At 38.7% G+C, this 19632-nt stretch overlaps 1 protein-coding gene across 1 annotated transcript in view; it reads right to left on the minus strand.

Annotated features, from left to right (window-relative positions):
- lrrk1 (leucine-rich repeat kinase 1) overlaps positions 1–19632 on the minus strand; it is a 99799-nt gene that overhangs the window by 19765 nt on the left and 60402 nt on the right. The window contains exons 19-36 of the mRNA XM_047363226.1: positions 19235–19394; positions 18615–18793; positions 18439–18536; positions 16692–16863; positions 16440–16606; positions 14459–14598; positions 13303–13564; positions 12346–12515; positions 10635–10838; positions 10394–10533; positions 10153–10290; positions 8908–9102; positions 7772–7923; positions 5299–5416; positions 5091–5207; positions 2748–2945; positions 2416–2630; positions 491–934 (exon numbers count right to left, since the gene is read on the minus strand). Coding sequence (XP_047219182.1) covers positions 491–934; positions 2416–2630; positions 2748–2945; positions 5091–5207; positions 5299–5416; positions 7772–7923; positions 8908–9102; positions 10153–10290; positions 10394–10533; positions 10635–10838; positions 12346–12515; positions 13303–13564; positions 14459–14598; positions 16440–16606; positions 16692–16863; positions 18439–18536; positions 18615–18793; positions 19235–19394 — 3269 coding nt within the window. The remainder of the gene's footprint in view (positions 1–490; positions 935–2415; positions 2631–2747; positions 2946–5090; positions 5208–5298; positions 5417–7771; positions 7924–8907; positions 9103–10152; positions 10291–10393; positions 10534–10634; positions 10839–12345; positions 12516–13302; positions 13565–14458; positions 14599–16439; positions 16607–16691; positions 16864–18438; positions 18537–18614; positions 18794–19234; positions 19395–19632) is intronic.

The raw sequence follows: 19632 nt of genomic DNA on the forward strand, positions 1-19632 counted from the left end.
GCATATAATAATAGTCATAAGAAAACCATAACAAGTAATAGAAAAGAAACCACTAAAGGAACTAGGAGTGAAGGGAGAGAAAACAACAAACACTAGGAGGCAGGAAATAAACAAACCACCTTGACTACAAAACCAAACTAAAGTCAAAACATAAGTCCACAACAAAGTCCAAAGAAGTCCATTTAAGACTTGCTTTTGTCTCTGGTACATTTAAAGCAATAACATCCTGTTAGTAATACTTGCTAAAATAATTCTAATTTCTACACATCATCCTAGGATTCCCCTGCTCAGTGTTTCAGAACTCACAGTGGGTTTATGACTGCAAATAAGAACTATTAGCTTAGTGAAAGGAGGCTTGTTTTGTGTATTGTATTTTGTAAGTAACGATTTAAATTTTTAAGGCCAATTTTTCATGTTTGCCATTTAAGCTGGACTAAAAACATAGCAATTTGGCATCAAAAGGCCTCTCAAGAGTGTTTATCTTTCTTACCTGGGGATCCACAGTGTCCCATTCACTGGCAGCAGATTAAAGGCTTGCAGCTCAGGTATTGCAGGGTTTATGACTTCTGCCGAGTGTGGTTGAGTATTTGTGGATGCCTGTTGGTCCAGGGGCCTGCCTGAGTCCTGCAGGTTTAGGGGAAGTGGCATACAACCTCTACCTTTTAATGAGCTGAAGTCTGTGGTGCTCAAAGAGTTTGCTTCTGGTGGTTCCAGAGAGCAGGTAGATGATAGGGAGCAGTACTCTGTCACAGAATCCTGGTGCATGATTATTTGAGTGCCTGCCTCCTCACTAAAAATCAGCGTCACATCTCCATTAGACCATTCAAGCTTCCCATTTTGGTCCGTAGTGTTAATATCATCACCTGCCACCATGGCCATCCCTGCAGGACGCTGCACGGTGAAAACGTCCCGTAAGGGATTTCTGTTCCCGCAGCTGAAATCAGAACAAAAACAGCATTCATAGCTAAATATGTTTCAACATAGAGCACTACATTCCTGTTTGAAATCTTAAGACCAGGGAAAGGTTAAATGTATTCATATTTCCCACTACTGGATTGTAACCAGGTTGTAACGTAAGCTTCAAAATGCAAAAAGAAGAAACAGGAACAGGGGACAAACTAAGGAGGCAAATTACTGGACATTGAATTTAAACTCCAACAGGCTGCTCAGGAGACTATAGCCACCAGAAAAAACAACAAAAAACTTTAAAACAGCACTGAAAATATCAAAAAAGGACTCCGTAGTGAGAAGCCCCATCACCACTCTTGTTGGTCCCTTCCACATTTTGTTTAGACATGCTTAATGAGAGTGTTTCCATAAGGACAGTGGAGAACTTACTCCTTGCTGTGAAGGTGGCTTCATGAAGGATATCAACAAAATGGAACTGACATCTGTTTTTTGAAACCACTCTCGCTATCCTTCCCCAAATATTTACAGTGGGATATAGATCAGGGAAACAAGCGGGATGCTCCAAAAGAGGGACGTTTTTCTCAGGAAGAAGTGCTTTGGAAAACAGTTTGCTGCAGCATCTTCACATAGCCCGCTGCAGTTCGATGCCGCTGCATAACCTGAGGCTCCAAATTGAAGGAAAAAGCTCCATAATCTTGACAGAGTCTTGTCCACCATGCTGGGTAGGAAACATCTCCAGTGGGATTTCCTTGTTATGCATGTAACGCTGGAGGCCATCAAAACTTGAAATAAATGTTTTTTGTCATCAGGGAATAAAACCCTGCAAGGTCCAAACGGGCAAATTTGTGGTGCGAGAGGAGATGTTGCCTTTTGTTCTTTTTTGCCTTCTCTCACCATTTGCTTTCATTTGTTTCTCTGGCTTCAGTCAGTATCAGTAAGGACGTTAATTTGGATCAAGGATCAGCCTGTATATTCATAGACACCCTCTGGATCCTCTGGCTAGGGTGACATTTTATTACATCTATCACTTGATTTTTTTCTTTCTCGGATTCCTCAGCAAAATCAGCTGTGTCCAACCTCAGCAGTGATGGCTCCTTGAAGGAGGCCTTGTCTGTGCATTTGAACAATCCTGCCACATTCAAACACGGACAGTGTTTTTGTCTTTGCCATCAAAAGGTCACGACAGTGTTAATGTCTGACTGATAATGACATAAAAGCCAAAATTACTTAAAAATCTTCACTTTTTAAGGCTATGGAGGTAATCTTTTGATCAGCTGATGAACAGCCTGTTAGAGTTTAAATGCAGCATTCAATAATTTGCCAATCAGGTTATCATCCAACAGTGTGAAATGAGAATACTTGTACTTGAGTAATTAATTAGCCAAGGCTGACCACCAAACTGTCTGCTTAGATACATTTAGCTGAAAGGAAGCGTTGTTGACCACCAGTTTATATCTTTGTATCTCAGATCATATACATGATGAAGTCCTGATCATGAAAACTTACCAGTACGTGGCACACAGCTCATAAGAAGCAGCGTAGTAGAGCAGCACTGTGTTGCTGTGGTCGTCCAGGGTCCACACTGCTTCTTCTCCCCATAGACTGAAACTGGTTGTCATGCTTACAATGGAGGATGGTGCCTTGTATGGTTCCAGCCTTCGAACTGCCTGAAGACTTGCTGTGTCAATAACCAGCAGGCCGGGACCATTGGAGAACCATAACTGGGAAACAGACACAACAAAACTATCACTTTGAAACCAGCAGTAAAAAACTAAAATGCAACAATGAGCTCTGTGGTTTGACCCATTATGAATGTGAAAATGTAGCTTCATGGTCACCTGTGAGCCACTGCTGACCAGAGCCATGCTCCTGACCGGGTAGGGTCTCTGCCTTGGATCAGAGTCCTTGAGACCAAACACGGTCTTGTTTAAGGTGTGTGAACACAGGTACGTTTCTCCATCCAGAGGGAGGTCATCCACCAAGGTGTAGACAGCTACCAGACCATCAGACATCCCTGCAAACACTTTGGCTAGGCTCTGGATAGAAAAGAAAAATACATTGTTTTTACCTTATATGGTAAAGTATTCATGTATAATCAGCACGCTTTCAAGTTAATTAGGTAGAGCATCTGCCCAGACTGAGCCGTCTTAATGTTAGCAAGAGCAAATGTTGCTTTGGTGAATATATAGCAATGGCAAAAAGCAGACCTGTTTGCAGTTTCTAACCAACACTTCTCCAATTTTGACTTTTTAAACAAGGTTTATTCAAAACAGATTAAAAAGACAAAGTATGTTCAGGATCCCTCTTCAGGATCCAGGAACTTTTTGTGAGGTCTGTTATCCCGCAGCCATTGTTTCAGATGAATGAACCTGCAGAGAAAACAAATTCAGGGGGTAAATAAAGGCCTGGGTATTGTTTGAGAAATTGTGACATTACTCTGACCCTTCAAGATGGTACTGTATGGTTGGAGGAGGCTGAGGATTTCTGACTGGTTGAATATTCCATCTTAGTTAACTCATTTCCACTACAATTCATATTTTTGTCAACATCAGACAGGAAAAAATGGCATAGTTGGCAAACACAACATTCAAACTGTTGTGTTTGCCAACTATGCCATTGTTTTACAGTGGTTACATTATGATCGAAGCTCAGCAGTAATGTGTAACCAATTAATTTCTAATAAATCGTGGATAAATATGGACTCTGATGCATAATCAAAGGCCTGTTCCTAGCCCAGCCCAGGAAGAGGAGGAATCATAGATGACTCCCCATGACGTCACCGTTTGAACAGAAACACTGTGTTCCAACATGGCGGCCTCTACCACATGGATTTCCAGCAGGAGAACTGGAAGGAGGGAGACGTTTCCTTGCCGGTGAGCAGATATAACTCTTCAACTTGAATCCAAAGTGACTACAATCACGCCGATCGTATGCAGCAAAATTAAGTAATGATTTTGCTGTTTGTGTATCCAGCATTCATTCAAAAAAGACTAGCGTGGCTTGACTTTTCTTCTGAGGCCTCCAGAAGCAGCCCTAATTGAAGCGGATTTTCCTCCACGGCCTGAAAAAGAAGGCATTGGGACCGCATCGCACGCCCTCCTGCGTGCATGTCTAGGCATGTCCAGGTTCAATCTAGGCACGAATTAGTATTTCTTGTGCACTGCTTTTCCCCAAGTCCGTTCCCGGGCACCGTACTAATTAAGCACCATCAAGACTTATCTAGAATTTATCTAGAAATAATAATGAAATAAAATAAATAATACTCTTCAAAATAATATTTCCTTAAATATTATTTCAATATTTCCTTAATAATATTTCTTTAAATATTATTTTTATAAATAAAGGCAGCTAATTAAACACCAATGAGAATTAGTCATCCAGAAGGTTGGTTTTATTCAGCAAATCATTCTTTAAAATATATATATTTTTTTAAATAATCTTTTATCTGATCTTGCAGTGTGAATGGTTGTTTAAAGATACACCAATTATTGCCTAAGTTGGTTCCAAGACTAACTTAACTTCATTTCCAGATTCTTCAAGATAATCCTTGGTTCTCAAACATAAATATTATTTATTAAAATACTAATATTAAATATCAAATAATATATACATAATAATAATTACAGCAACATTTTTGTATTTTATTGCAATAAATCATTGCTTAGTCAATTTTACTTCCTGAAAAAAAGTCACTTGGTTGTGACAGAGTTGACCAAATACATAACAAATCTCTTACAGTTCCCCAACTTTGGAATGATGTTGCTAATGTTTAAGGCAGCAACTGATGAACGTTTTGGTGGTTCTTATTACTTTATTGATTTTACTGGTCTGGTTGTCCCACTCTGAAGCTTTCTCTGCCCTTGCAGGAGAAGGTGATCCATCTCCTCAGCAGACCTCAGCATGACAGAATTGGCTAACATTACCCAGGATTCCCACTGTTACAAGTCAAAGAGGATTTGTAGTTGCTGTAGTTTACCCTCGACTTTTATCACTTTTAAACTGCAGTACAAGGCAAGCAGTGGTGTAGCAGAGCAGTGGTGAGCAGGAGGAACAGCAAGTAGTTGGTTGAAGAAGGAAAAAAAGCTGAAAGAATGGTTTTTACTCATACTGTTATAGTTCCCTGGAAACATATCGACAAAGTACTTTATTCAGAACCAATTTGTGCTGTCATTTGATCTGACCTGCTCTCCAGCGGGAACATGGAAAAAGCAGGTGACAACAGCTGGACAGGACAACCGTTTCTGAGGCTCACTTAGTGGACACATGTCCTTCAGACTGTAGATGAACACCTCTTGTTCCTTTCAAACAATTACATATAGAGTCATTCAACATCCAACATTGATTATACTCCAAAACATATGTTAATATTAGTATCATTATTGTTTGTACCTCAGTAGCCATCCATAGAGAGTTACGCATCTTCATCTGGCAGCTTATCTTGTTGCCAGGACAAGACATCCTCTTCACTTCCACCTGGCCCTTCTCCACATTCACCACACTATAGTTTCTGCACAACACACAGGAAATCGTCAAATCTTGCCATGTACAACAATAAGATGAAGGAGAATGAAACACAAAAACAATTGCCAGTTACTATCAGAAACACCAAATGTATCCCTGTGATTTATAATGTTTCAATAACAGCTGTGCATCATGGTGTACACACATTCCTAGAGCTAGCACATCACAGAGGTAAACATAGGGTAAAGAAGCACTCGAAACATCACATGATGAAACATTCATGTGTTTACCTGTATTGCAAATAGATGAGTTCGCAGTCTTATAAGAGGATATTTCAGACAGTGCAGTGTATTTAAAGACAGAAAGGATTTTTTTGAACAACAATTTAGTCCCGTTTATCCAGGCTGATGATATTAACAAGACAAGAGATGAAAATGAGAGTCCAATAAAGTGGCAGGATGAGGCTCTATGCTTGTGTTTAAACAACACCAGTTAACAGCTTTTTCTCTAAAGAAAGTGTCTAATTGGAAAAACTGCACTAATGGCTCACATGCTCAGTGGAAAACAACAGACTGCACTCTTTTTGACAGGTCAAATGATAACTTCAGAAGCAGAATGAAAAACGGTAAAAGTTCAGGAAAGTAGTAACCTGCAGAGGGTGTGTACAGAAACCTTTTCTTTTGGATATCAAAAGGTATATAGCTGCAGAGCTTGGGGTGCTTCCTCAATCAGACTGGAGGAATTTTATCCAGTAACTGCAGATTCAAACTTTTGTTGTCAATATTTACAAAAACAAATGGTAAACGTATCTGCTAAGCAGTTCTAACTACTTTTATTCTCTTCTTCTAAGGAGTCAGACTTTGTTACAATGTTTTAGAGGAAAGACTTAATAAAACTTGCGCTACGATGGACTGCTGACCTGTCCAGAGTGTTCCCCCGCCTCTCGCCCGTACACTGCAGAAGACAGGCACCAGCTCCCCCGTGACCCAGTATGGAAGAAGTGGGTATAAAAAATGGATGGATGGCTGGATGGACTTTAAAAAGCTGCAGATTTTCTTTGGACTTTTTTTTTTAAACAATGTGGATAAACCATAGTGAGTGGCTGGATGTATGAAACATAAAAAACAAGAAATCAGCAACGATACGGGATGGTTTAAAACTTTTGCACAGAACAACCTGAGGTGCAGAAGCAGAAGTGGAGTTGATTGGGTAGCAATGAAGATAAAACATATTTCGAGAATGACCTATGTTCAAATGTTTAGTGAGCTCTCAGTATTAATAAAATATATGAATATAGTATAAGATCTAACCATTTGACCAAGATTTAAGAAACTCAACTTTATGCTGGTTTGCTTTTTGAAATGTAAGAAAACATAGAGCCTCAGGAATTTAGCACGGAAAGATTAAAAAAGGTAATTTAGCACCTGTTTTTGACCCAGACACAGTTTCTCTGAGTTTAGGAGCGACCTTTTTCTGAATGAACAGAAATGAGCAGATGATGTTGTTATCTGCTTCAGTAAAATGCTTTTCTCATCATATTATTGTATTATTATTTTGCACATATTAATATTACTATGACTGTTGCAATTTATCAAACAAACTGATGGGTTATTAAAGTTTGTGAAAACTCAACACTTATGGGTCATCACAGTTGTCCGGATGAATGTCATCTGTGAGGATTTGATCTTGAAGTGGATATCCAGAACGTCAGAGAGAGTTACAGAAGTTCTCATGAAAAACGATCGGTACCAGAAATGTTCACTCTTTACAGGAATTTGATATATTTGAAACTTATGGAATGTTTTTTAATTGGTCTTTATTTTAAAAAATGTAGAAGGTGGGTGCGGTGGTGGTACAAGGGTAAAGCACACAACCCATGGTTAGAGTCCCAGCCCATTGATCTTTGCTGCATGTCTTCCCCTCTTTCTATCCACCCCATTTCCTGTCGGTCAACATACAAAATAAAGGCCACTAGCGCCACAAAAAAATAAATAAAATGTTGAAGCCAAAAAAGAGCATTAGGTTTGCAGCTAAAACGTTTGGCCACTGCACATGCACACACACTTTCTAATGTAGTAAATGGAGAGATGAATTTCTTGGTAAATCTCATCATGTTGCTGCTTAAATCTGTTAAATGAGGGATGAAAATGTGTTGACCATGTGAGGTATGAACTATGTCCTGATTACTCTTGTATCAGTATTTAAAATATCAGGTTTAAATTAAACTTTCATTCATTTCATGACATAACATTGTCAGATTAGAAGAAATACTCTGTACAGTATTTTTGGTGAATTTGGCATCAACATTTTTTCCATTAACACTTTATCATTAAAACAATTGAATGAACATAACATTTGATTACGAGAGCAGTTAAGAGAAGAGAGCTGAACTGAAACAAACCTGTCCTCGTTGTCTCCATGCCAGAACACAGCGCTGTATCCCTGCAGCTGCGACAGGAAGAGCTGAGACTGGATGTCACAGGACAATAAATACCTGAGGCAGGGGAAACTGGGCTCCTCCATCTGTCTCACACACTGTGATGCCTCTGGCCTCTGAACACACACAAACACACGGCTTACTTAGCTTGAACAAAAATGACGTGAAATATTTCCAGAACCTATAACCTCTGTGTTCCCGACCTTAGGACCTTGTCTGAATACACTAACTAGAGATGCACAGATCAGGCTTTTTCTGGCTTTTTTTTCTGGTTTTTGTTTTTTTTCCGGTTTTTGTTTTTTTTCCAGACATGACTACAGATTCAGATTTTTTTTCGAAGTAAAAAAAAACCTGTTACAGAAAAAAAGAGGAAACTGTATTCATTTCATTGTTTTTTATCAAAACTCCATCATGCCCGTATAGTTTAAATTAAGAGGCCTAAAGGTAGCAACCGTTAAGGATCCAACCAAGAAGTGAACAAAACAAAAAAAATATTCAGTACACTTTTGAAGGGATCTTTCATTGGAGTTAAATTCACTCTAAAACACAAAGTTTGGTGATGCCATCATTTAACTCTATGTTCACTTTAAGTTATAGATCTCATAATTCATACCCACTAATGTTTTTATTTACAGCTCAAAATAAAGGCACATCCTAACTAAGGGGACTGGAATACTGAGTTTCCTCTTCAGCTCGCTGTTCTTGACCCCACATACATCACTGAAGAGGCCAGAGTCATAATCCAGTCCAAGAAAGTCTGGATTCAATTAGTGAATGTGTGAGTGTCTGTTTTGTTTTACCCAAACAGTAATTTCAAGCACAAAGAAACAGGGAATAAAAGTAAAAATGATACCTTTAAAGTAAAACTACTCTAAAACATGACGTATTCCTTAAATAACAACTTGAAAAGCTGCCTAGATATAAAATCCAGTTATTTATTACTATGTAAATGACAGTCTGTCCATGGCATTATATGTTAACAACATGACAATATAACAGGTGACATCCAAGGATCTATCAAGACAACAAAGCAAAGCAGGACAAAACCCTTTTGGTTTTATCAATCAAATTAGCTAATGCCAAGTGTGGAATGGACTCACCTTCTCAGGCTTGGTATCCCAGCACTCCGTCATTAGGGTGTGGAGGCTGTAGAACTGGACCTGCTCCAGACTACCCAGGACTGGCCGAATGCCTCTGGAGAGCTTCTTAGCTATCTGAACCTGGTGGTTTCCCAGTGCTGGTCTTCTCCCAGACAACAGCTCATACAGCAGCATTCCATATGAGAACATGTCCACCTTGATGTGGAGATGATGGCAGAAAACACTGAATAGCAATAATGTTGGTTGTATTTTATAAGTGTCCAAATAGTCCAATGAATAACCTGTTAACTATTCCAATATCCAAGATCAAATGCCCTTTTCAAATAACATCTAACAGAACTAAGACTGACCTTAATAACCAGCAGTCAGATGCCAGCTAAAAATATCATAATATAATTACTACAATTATACCCAAGATTATTCATACCCCTGACAGATTTAGATTTAAAAGTATTTCACTTTAACTAAAAAAGATTTTTCCAGATAAGACATGAGGCCCAATGTAATAAAACAACGAAAAAGGAGGATCAACTTTGTACAAAATAACTTGTCTCTTTTTATTTACATTTTAATACAAAATTGGATGTATAAAATTATTTATACTCTTCTCAACTTTGTTGCTATTACACCATTCAAACCCTTCCTAAAAGTGTTGACCAGTTTAGTGTATGTTTTCCTCCTTCCTTATCTTTGGTGATGTCTGAATGCCTCCTTGCCATCACCCTAATCTATAGCTACCTCCACAGATTCTCCATGAGTTTCAAGTTGGGACTCTGGGTGGACCACTTCAACACATGAATGTTGGTAAATGAAAATATTACTGTAAACCTAAATCTGCCAGATGTAGGAGTAGGTTTAAGCTTAACTACAAATGCTACAAATCTCAATGTATTGTACTGGGATTTCTTGTGATGGACTGACATTGTGAAGTGGAAGGAAAATGTTAAATTATTTCCTGATTTGTTTTGTAAAAATCTGAAATGTGCGTAGAGCATTTGTAGTCACCCCCCAATGATTGCACATTTTGTAAAGTACCTTTTTTGTAGAAATTACAACTAAAGTCTTTTGGGGTTTGTCTCAACGAGCTTTGGTGATCTAGAGTCTGAAAGTTTTGCCCTTCTGTGCAAAATACTCCAAATGGTGCAGAACAAAAAGATGAGCAAATAGGCATCACTGGCCTAACTATATTGTGAACCCAAATACAACAGTATTTGCTGAGTTCAGTAAAGAATAGGAGTTTCAAACCTTCTCATCATACACAATGCCTGGTTGGACCTCAGGAGCCTGGTATCCTGGGGTCCCCTCAACTCCCAGTGCCCCTTCATGGAAGGATTGCCGAGAGATTCCATAATCAGACAGTTTAATGTTGACAGGGTCCCTCACCTGGAACAGGACAGTTAAATGAGTCAGCCGATTTCAGACATGGAATCAGTGCTTTTTGTAATGATTTAAAATGTGATATTTACAAGGGAATCCATATACATACATCCAAAGACCACACCAGGATGTTGTCTGATTTCAGGTCACAGAAGATGATGTTCTTTCGGTGAAGGTACGCCAGTCCTGCTGCAACCTGATAGGCTACCTTAAAGGTTAGCATGTGACCAAGAGGCATGTAGTCTAAGCCTAGGCAAGAAACAGAATTCCACATACTTTTAATTAAACTTGCAAAAAATGTTAAAACAATTTTACCATGGATATCACCAGACAGAGGCGGTTCTACGTGCTTTTGCATTTGTGCTTCTCTTCCAGCACAGTGTTGAGACTACCCAGAGGGGCTAGCTCCAGGGCGAAGCATAGTGGATGAATGCTGATGCCCACCAGAGAGACAATGAGGGGATGCTGCAAAGAATGCAACATACTGGCCTCCTGACGAAATTCTGAGAAGCTGCGACATGCATTTACAAACTGCAGGTGCTTTATCATGGTATCTGAGGAGTGAAGAAAGTAACAAGAGCTTAGTAAGCCATGTACTCAATAAGCTCTATTGGATAGTATGAAAGCAAGCAGCAGTTTTAGCTGATTTTCCTATTATAGAAATTGTTTCCATATCACTAAATACTTTCAAGGTAAACTCTCCATCATCAGCTTCAACTTAGACTTCCTTTTTCTAAATTTTGTTGAAGAAATATCTCAGGTGCAAAAATAAGCACAGTTAAATTTTTTCAGACATGCAACCGTGACATAATTTTGCCTAAACAAAGGACAAAAAGGACAGAATGCTTAAGGGCTTCAATTAATTATTTTTTATAAAAATGTACAGTGCTGTGAAAACATATTTGACCTTTATTGCTTTTTTCTTTGCTTTATTGTCACACTTATATGATCCAGATCAAACTAAATGTAATTCTCAGGCAACGATAAGCTAAGGAAATACAAAATGCAGTTTTCAAAGGATTTTATTTCTTAAAGGGAAAAAACTATCTAACACCACTTGATCTATGTGAAAATTGTGTTGAACCTAATAATTGGTTGGCAACAACCAGATGACATCAACCTTGGCAACATTTGATGCCAACTGTTGTTGCCAAGGTTGATGCCATCTGGCAACAACCAGATGACATCAACCTTGGCAACATTTGATGCCAACTGTTGTTGCCAAGGTTGATGCCATCTGGTCGTTGCCAGATGGCATCAACCTTGGCAACAACCAGATGGCATCAACCTTGGCAACAGCAACTGACATCAAATCTTTGTGATAAATAGCGACAAGTCTTTGACATCACTGTGGAGAAATTTTGGCCCACTCTTATTTGCAGAATTGTTTTAATTCAGCCAAATCGGAGGGTTGTCAGTCCCATTGATATATATATATATTACTGGATTGGACGTCACATGACTGCGAGTGTTGGATTCTGTAAACACTGATATTTTAAGGCATTTCTACAGTTTTATGTGAAGAAGGTCAAAGTTCAGCAAAATACATAAATATAAAGAATTCATAGCTGAACATTTCCAAGGTTTTATAGGTTTGCAACAATTGTAAAGCAAGTGATATGAACATATCACTTAACATGCTCATCCGGGAGGAGTGAATGCTGCAAGTCTCTGACTGGATGCAATCTGCTGGGTTTCCTTAGACAGAAAAACGTTTTATCCAATTTGAATAAATAAACTGAATCTGACTGTACTGTTCAATGATTAGTTTTAATTGGAATGTATGTACCTGACTGTTGTGAAGTGCCTTGAGATGATATGTGTTATGAATTGGCGCTATATAAATAAACTGAATGGTGTAAAGAAAGCCAATGGTTGTGTAAAACTGGGTCTACTCTCACAGTTTGCTTTCTTGCTGCTCCAGCTAAATTTACATTTATTATGTAATTATGCCATATTCACATATTAACATTAATATTTTTCCAAACTGATGGTCTCCTTCAAAAACCAAACTATTTTGGTAAAAATCAAATTCATCACATAGGAAGAAAGCTATTTTACCTGCATTACTGGCGACCGTCAGCTGTCGACATCTCTTAAAGTGAAAATGTTTCACGGCAACAGGTTGGTCTTTATATCTTGCTCTGTAGATGACAGTCCCACTGCCACCCTGACCAAGAATGTTCTGTTCCTCCTCAGAGAGCTCCAGCTGAGCATTCTCCAAAAACAGCCTAATGCACACACAAACACACACACACACACAGAATTCTACTCATTATTAAGTCCCACACCTAAAATGTGGACATTTCTGGTGAAATGTAGTGCTTTAGTGTTTAGTGCTGTACCAAACATAATGCATCATGTACAAGTGAACATCTGTTCTACAAAAGGAACCAGGAACCCTCATTCACAGATCATTCTGTCGTGCATTGTATAAGTCATGGGGCTGTGCATGCCTTCAGAACATGCGTTTGGCATTGCAGAACCATAGATGTGTGGCATACCCATAAAACTAATGCATAGGGTATAGGTCATTTTCCCTATTCCTACTAATATCTGGCTAAGCTTTGTGTTATAACCTTCATGCAGGCGGTCTAAATGATAGGTTTAATTTTTGCTACAGTTAGGGATGGTGTTTAGGTTGTGGATCAGGCCATAATTATTGTGTCAGAATGATGCATTTTTAAAGTAAAAGAATGTCAGAAGTGCCAATCTTCTACAAACCTGTAGAAAGGGTATAACATCATCCAACAAAAGGAAACATCACAAGATATCCAAGTTCTTCCTAACATGTTTTTTTCCCCAAAACAGCCTTTTATTGCTCATTAAGTATGAATTAAAAAGTCTAATAAAGATTAGACATAATTCATTGTGACGGCTTTCCACTAAAAAGCAATATAATCATTTAAAATGATTAAATCATACGGATCTTCATATTTGAATCATTTAAAGTCCTGATGCTGTGTTTAATCTTGGATTCATCAGTGAAGTGTATTGAGTTTAATAAATGTAGTTTACCGTGACGGGAAGTCGGTCATAAAGAGTTCTGGCACCAGCTCTTGTAGGGGGACAGGTTGATCAGGATGCTGAGGACAGATAATGTGCTCTTTTTCCACAGCAGCCAGCACACAGTCCTCCATGTTGAAGTAATGAACCTCTGCTTCTCTTCTTATGCCATCTTCTGCATGTTTTTGCTGCTGCTGCTCCCATGGGACACAGAGAGAACAGGGCACATACTGCTCAACGAGGAGGCTGCCATCGCTCTGAGGGGATATCAAAGCTAGAGTAGCGGACAGGAAGACAAAATAAATGATGAGAACTTATTTCATGGAGCACAAGCACAAAACTTTACCTGTGGAACAGCGGTAGGCCTAATCCAGTTTTAAATGGATACCAGGAATGTACATAGCTCCACTCACCACCACCCGTTTCAGCTTGTAGAACAGCGAAACGTCCCACAAACAGCTGATAAACATGGACAGGCATTTTCACCTTTCTACCTATTCTGGTCCAACAAGAGTGCTTTGTGGTGTGGTGCTGGTGGGTGCAGGGGGTTTATGTCGTGACCCATGTACGGAGGCCATAGTCCTCAACGCAGGCTGTCACGGGATTGACTCCCAGTCTGCTTACTGAATACCCTTTCCCTGATCTCTCCACACTGTTTACCTGTCAACTTACTTTTGAAAAATTGGAAAAATAAACGCTGGTAGTGCCCAAAACAATACTAAAAAAACTAAGTGTTTTGTGATTTTTTTTGGTTACTTATGAATTATTCTTTTAATAACAAAGATTTAAACCAAAACAAGACTATGTGTGTAAGCTATTGCGGCCAAGCAGTTCTTAACACAAAGTGTACCTGAGTCCTCTTAGTCAGTGACATCCCAGTACATCTATAGTATTTGCTGGAATTTTCACAAGCAAAGAGAAGTGACCTGGGAGGGCGTGAAACTTGTAGGAAGTTTGAAATGTGCTCTTAGCTCTCAAACAGAAGCAGAATATGTTTGTGTGAGAAGCATTAAATCTGAGAGCATGGGTAGATTTATTAGGAAACAAGCATGATTTCACTTCTGTGTGAGATTTAAATGAGAGCAGGACAATATCTGAGAGTGAAAATAAGGAATCCACCTATTCAACCAAAAATGTGTGCACTGGAGAAAGCATTAGGTGCACTGACCAGGAAACCACTGCTCAATCAGAGAGTTGACATGGTCTGTGATGAAGGCCATGGCAGAGAAATCTCTAATGTCGGACTGACAGATGATCTTTATGCCCCCACTCTTCATCTTCTTCCAGTTAAGATCCGATGACTCCACACTGCAAACATAAACAGATTCTCACATCCTTTAACCAAAATATTAGAAATTCAATGTGTCATTGCTTTCAAATAAATTAACATTTATACAGTAGATGGAACAGCTGTTGTTTTTTAACATTTTATTTACATTGGACTTTTTTTCCAATGCGTAAAAAAATACTGACACCCTATTTTATACTTAGTTATTTCAAAAGAAATGTTAATACATCAATGTCCTCTTTTCGTTTACCTCTGGAACAAGAGAGTGATTTAATTAAAGGTAAACATAAAATAATTACCCTGTTTTACTCATTAAACAAAAATTATTAAAAATGTGTATTGTAACTGGGGAAAGAGTTAGGACACACTATCCCCTCATAGCTAGTCTTACCCCATTTGATTGAAATAACTTCAGTAAGACGATTCTAGTCTCTAACATCGGTTTGAGGAACGCTTGCCCCTATCCTCACTATCAGCTGTGAGATGCCAGAGAAACTTATTTGTAGAGCCTGGTTCAATTCACCACCTCATCTTACTGAGATCAACATATGGGCTTTGACTTCATCCGCATATTGTTCATTATCAATTCAACAGTCAGGACCCAAACTAGATGTCGGAGGTTTAAACAGGGTCTCAGATGACCATGACTTTACTGACCGAGCAAAAACAATAGGGTTCCCTGCCTTGCATGGCCTTCGCTTGCTCCCGCAGGCTTAAAACCCTAACAAGCACAGTTCTGTCCTCAAGGAGCAAAAAGCAGCACACAGCACTAATATAATCAGAAGGTACGATGTTACTACTATCAGAACAATGGCTAGGAGGTCATATCAACACACAATAAATTCATGTCTAAAATAAAGTTTGTCATCATTTTAGTGTCATTTGCAGCTTACAGTTTTGCTGTGTTCATCATTTCCATAAACAGAAGGAAGTGACCCCTTAATCAAATAAATTATTTTAACAAATTCGTCTTCTTGATACTGGTGGAGGCTGCTGAAGCACTCGACCTTGAAGTGGGGGAAACAGGAACTTCCCCAGTGATGTGGGAATATTTCCATAAAAATTAAAATTTAACCAGGCACTTCGAAGAGGTTCTGATGCTGAGGGACGGTGTAATGAATTGTGTGGGTTAATACACCCAACAACCGAACATTTAGACTTATCTACTTGCAGCTTCGGCATACTTAAGCTAGGACTACAAAATTGCAGCGAGAAACAAAAATGGCGGATACAGGAAATTGGTTGCCGGAATTCCATGACCTTATTTGGCTGTTCCGTGGCAATACTGTGACGTAAGAGTTAAAAAAACATGACAGATGATAGTGAAAAATAAACGCACTGAGAAACATGACCCAAACAAGAATATAAAGATATCTACGCAGCACCTGGAGAGACTAAATTCAACTTTTTGCACACTAGAGACTCCAAGTACACAACAAAATGTATTTGAGGGCTAAAAAAGTGGATATGTCCCCTTTAAGATGCAATTTTACAGAAAGTTTGAAATGTTTTTTTCTTCAGTTTTCTTTAAGTTTAATTGCTTGAATCTCACAGTGTTGTCAAATAATAAATATCCATACGTTCAAATATGTTAGAAAACACACTTGGTATTATAGGTTCCCCTAAGTTTTTCACCTGTATATAATTGATGCTTGATTTGTTCTCAATGAACAATTGTTGTGGCAACAGTTGTTCACTGAGATTATTTAAACCATTCTGAAAAAAATGTATCACTTTTGCTATAAAATTCTTCTGATAAATGCTAACATCTCTGTCTGGAGTTTGATGAATAACGTCCTCCTTTTGTCCAGCTATATTTTCTCTAAAAGTGGCTCAATAATCATGACCCTCCCTTTCTGACCTGAGGTAACCTCCGTCAAAAGTAACCAGAAGCCCCTCCTTCCAGTAGATAGTCTGGCTGCGTCGGACTCTGAAGGTGCTGCATCGGTTCCTCCTCTGGCTTCCAGCAAAGCTGTAGATCAGTGAATTTCTGCGATTCTGGCTCCTTTTTTTGAGTGGATCAAATGACTGCAAGAACAAAATAATTAAGTCAAAAAGGAAGAAGTCACTGAAGTGACATGGGTGATTAGTGAGGAGCTGACGGAACATGCACCTGAAGGTCCATCTCTGTGAGGCTTATGAGCATCCTGGCAATAAAGCGCTCCCAAAATCCAGCAGGAATAAAGCTCATCTTAAAAAGTCGCTGCAGGGTGTTGTTGGTGTGCTGGTGGAAGTTGTGGATATCCATGGCTGGCTTTGGAGGAAGGAGGTGTGGCAGCAAATAGCTACAGTGAGAGTAAAAAAAGGAAAACAAATGAATAGCAAATCTTATATTTAATCGCTTAATCATCAGGGGGGTACTTTGTTTTTCTTAGACAATTCAGTTTTGTACAATATGAATATAATTAAATTTTAAGTATATTGAATGTTGTTTCCACCTTTTGAACTATTGTTTGGCTTAGTTGAGGCAAAGTGTTGCCCATACTGAGCCAGGATCTGCTTGAAGTTTCGTTGTGTTTAAAGGAAGCTACTCCACTGCTCAGGATGGAGGAAGATTTGATGAAATCTGCTGGCATTCTTAGACGGATACATTTTTACCAATCTGCATTGTATGACTGACTGAACCTGAACGTACTATATCACTGGATTAAAATGAACACTATGTTCAGTGGTGCTGAACTAAAGTGAATTGAATTGAGATGAATGGTAATTAGAAATTAATTGCACCTTTTGTTGTGAAGTAGTGAACAGAACCAGACATTTACTTACTGATATTTCATAAGTTCTGCATTTCCAGCATTCATAGGTCATTTCTTCACATCAATTTAGGACAAAAAGCATTTGATTATCTTGCTTCTGAACAAAGCTTACATACTCCACTAACAGAAACCAATGAATTCTTCTGTTAATAGTAATCGAACCCTAAAAGGTTCATCCTGGGACTGACCGCAGGCTCTTGCTGCTGTTGATATGAAAGTGCATGTCTGTACAATAGGAAGAGACAAAACAAGTGTCATGGGAGATGAGCAAGAAGGAAAAATTTGCTGTCCAAGAAACATGTGAAGGTCAGACTGAAGTTTGCAAAATAGAATGTAAAGAAATACCAAGATTTCTGGAATAGGTTTTTTGAGGCAGAATAGTCTAAAATATAAATATTTGGGCACCAGAACAGCAAACATGTTTGATATAAAACAAAGATAGCATTCCAGGAAAAGAACCTCATATTAACCATGGAGCATGGAGGTGGAACTGTCATAGTTTGAGGATGCTTTGCTGCTGAAGGGCCTGGCCAGCTCACCATCAAAGAATCCACTATGAATTGTATGGTGTATTAGAAAGTGTTTGATAGACAAACTAAATAAAACTAAGCTGAAGAACAGTAACATGATAATGACCCAAACATGACAGTAAATCCACCAAAGAATGACTAAAATCTGAGAAATGATAAGTCTTCAGTAGAGTTAAAACCAGGATCTTTAACCTTTTGAGACACTGTGGGTTAACCTAAAACTGGCTGTACATGAACTCTCGTGCATCTCACAGCTGAAAGTGAGGATGGGGGCAAACGTTCCTCAGACTGATGTCAGGGACCGGTAGATGGCCATAAGAAGCATCTCACTGAAGTTATTTTAACCAAAGGGGGTAAGACTAGGTATAAAAGGATAGGTTGTCCCAGCTTTTTCCTTAATTAGAAAACCCATTGTGTGGATACATTTTCTTTAAAAAGTGCAACAAAATACAGTTTAGTTAAAAATGAGACCAGACATCACCTTGTAAGCCGTTTAAGAATCTATATTTAATTGGATGTCCTAATTTTTTCACATAATTCTAAATGTATAAAGTGAACTTAAGTCTTTTACCTGTTGTTGGCAACAGGCAGAGCTATCTCAAACTTTGCCAAAAACTGGAAATACTGCTCCTCTGTTTCCTGGGTGAACCCTGTTCCTACCAACAGCTTCTGCACAGCAGAGATCACAACAGAAATTTAGGATAAGCATTAAACTCGTATACTGAAAGCTTGCATTCTGCATCTCACCCTAAGGTCTTCAGCTTGGATCACTCCATTCCTGGGTACAGGGTGACAAGAGTTCAGATGTACGATCCTCTCTAAGCAGTCTGACAGCCACACAGGACACAGGAAGTACAGAGTGCATAGGCCATGGCTGGTGTCTGGGAAGTGCAGCAGGTTTCCAGTTTCAATCAAGAAACTGATGGCTGGATGAAAAACAAAGAAGAGAGAAAGCACTGGGTCATCAATTTAGTGCCGTTTCTTGCAGAGTGGGATAAATATTCTGGTCACTAAAAGTATACAAATGTCCCCAAAAGATGCATCTATGTGCTGCTGAACCTTGACCTCACAATCTACAGCAAACCCACATTATAACTCAAAACCAACTTAGTGGTCCCATATTATTAGATGTTTTGCCAACATAAACACAAGTAAAGCTGTTAATTACTGAGTCTTTGTCAAATGGTGCAACATTGTTTTAAGAAAGAATAAGCTTACCCATTCATAACGTTTTAGCATGTACAACATAGCAGGAGACAGAAGAAAAGCTTTTGTCCCAGTCAGTGTTTATGTAATACTGTATATGAACAAGTAACTGTAAATGTTCTACAATTCACACAGAAAATTTTCATTTCTAGTCTTCGTACCAGTTTGCAGGTCCTCATAATCTCTGATGTCACTTTCTGGGTTCTGTTCAATGATGCTGAGTAACTGAGCATCAGTCAGGTACTGGACCTCTCTTTTAGTGCTTCTCATCTTTTTCTCTGCTATCACTGCCTCCTGTAGGATGACATAGCTCCTTGGAATCTGACAGACAAAATATAGAAACAAAAGTGTGTAATACACGAAGAAAATACACTATGACTTCAGAATTTCACATAAACAGTATTCTCTATGAGTAATGTTTGCCACAGATAAATGTAAAAGTCATCATTTTATTCAATGACTTGGCTGGAAATCAGAGTAAATAGAACGTCGTTTATTTTAATAAATGTTACATAAACATGTTTGATATGCATTTTTTCTATAGATGATACACGTGACT

This window comes from Girardinichthys multiradiatus, chromosome 4 (assembly GCF_021462225.1).
Source record: "Girardinichthys multiradiatus isolate DD_20200921_A chromosome 4, DD_fGirMul_XY1, whole genome shotgun sequence".
NCBI lineage: Eukaryota > Metazoa > Chordata > Actinopteri > Cyprinodontiformes > Goodeidae > Girardinichthys > Girardinichthys multiradiatus.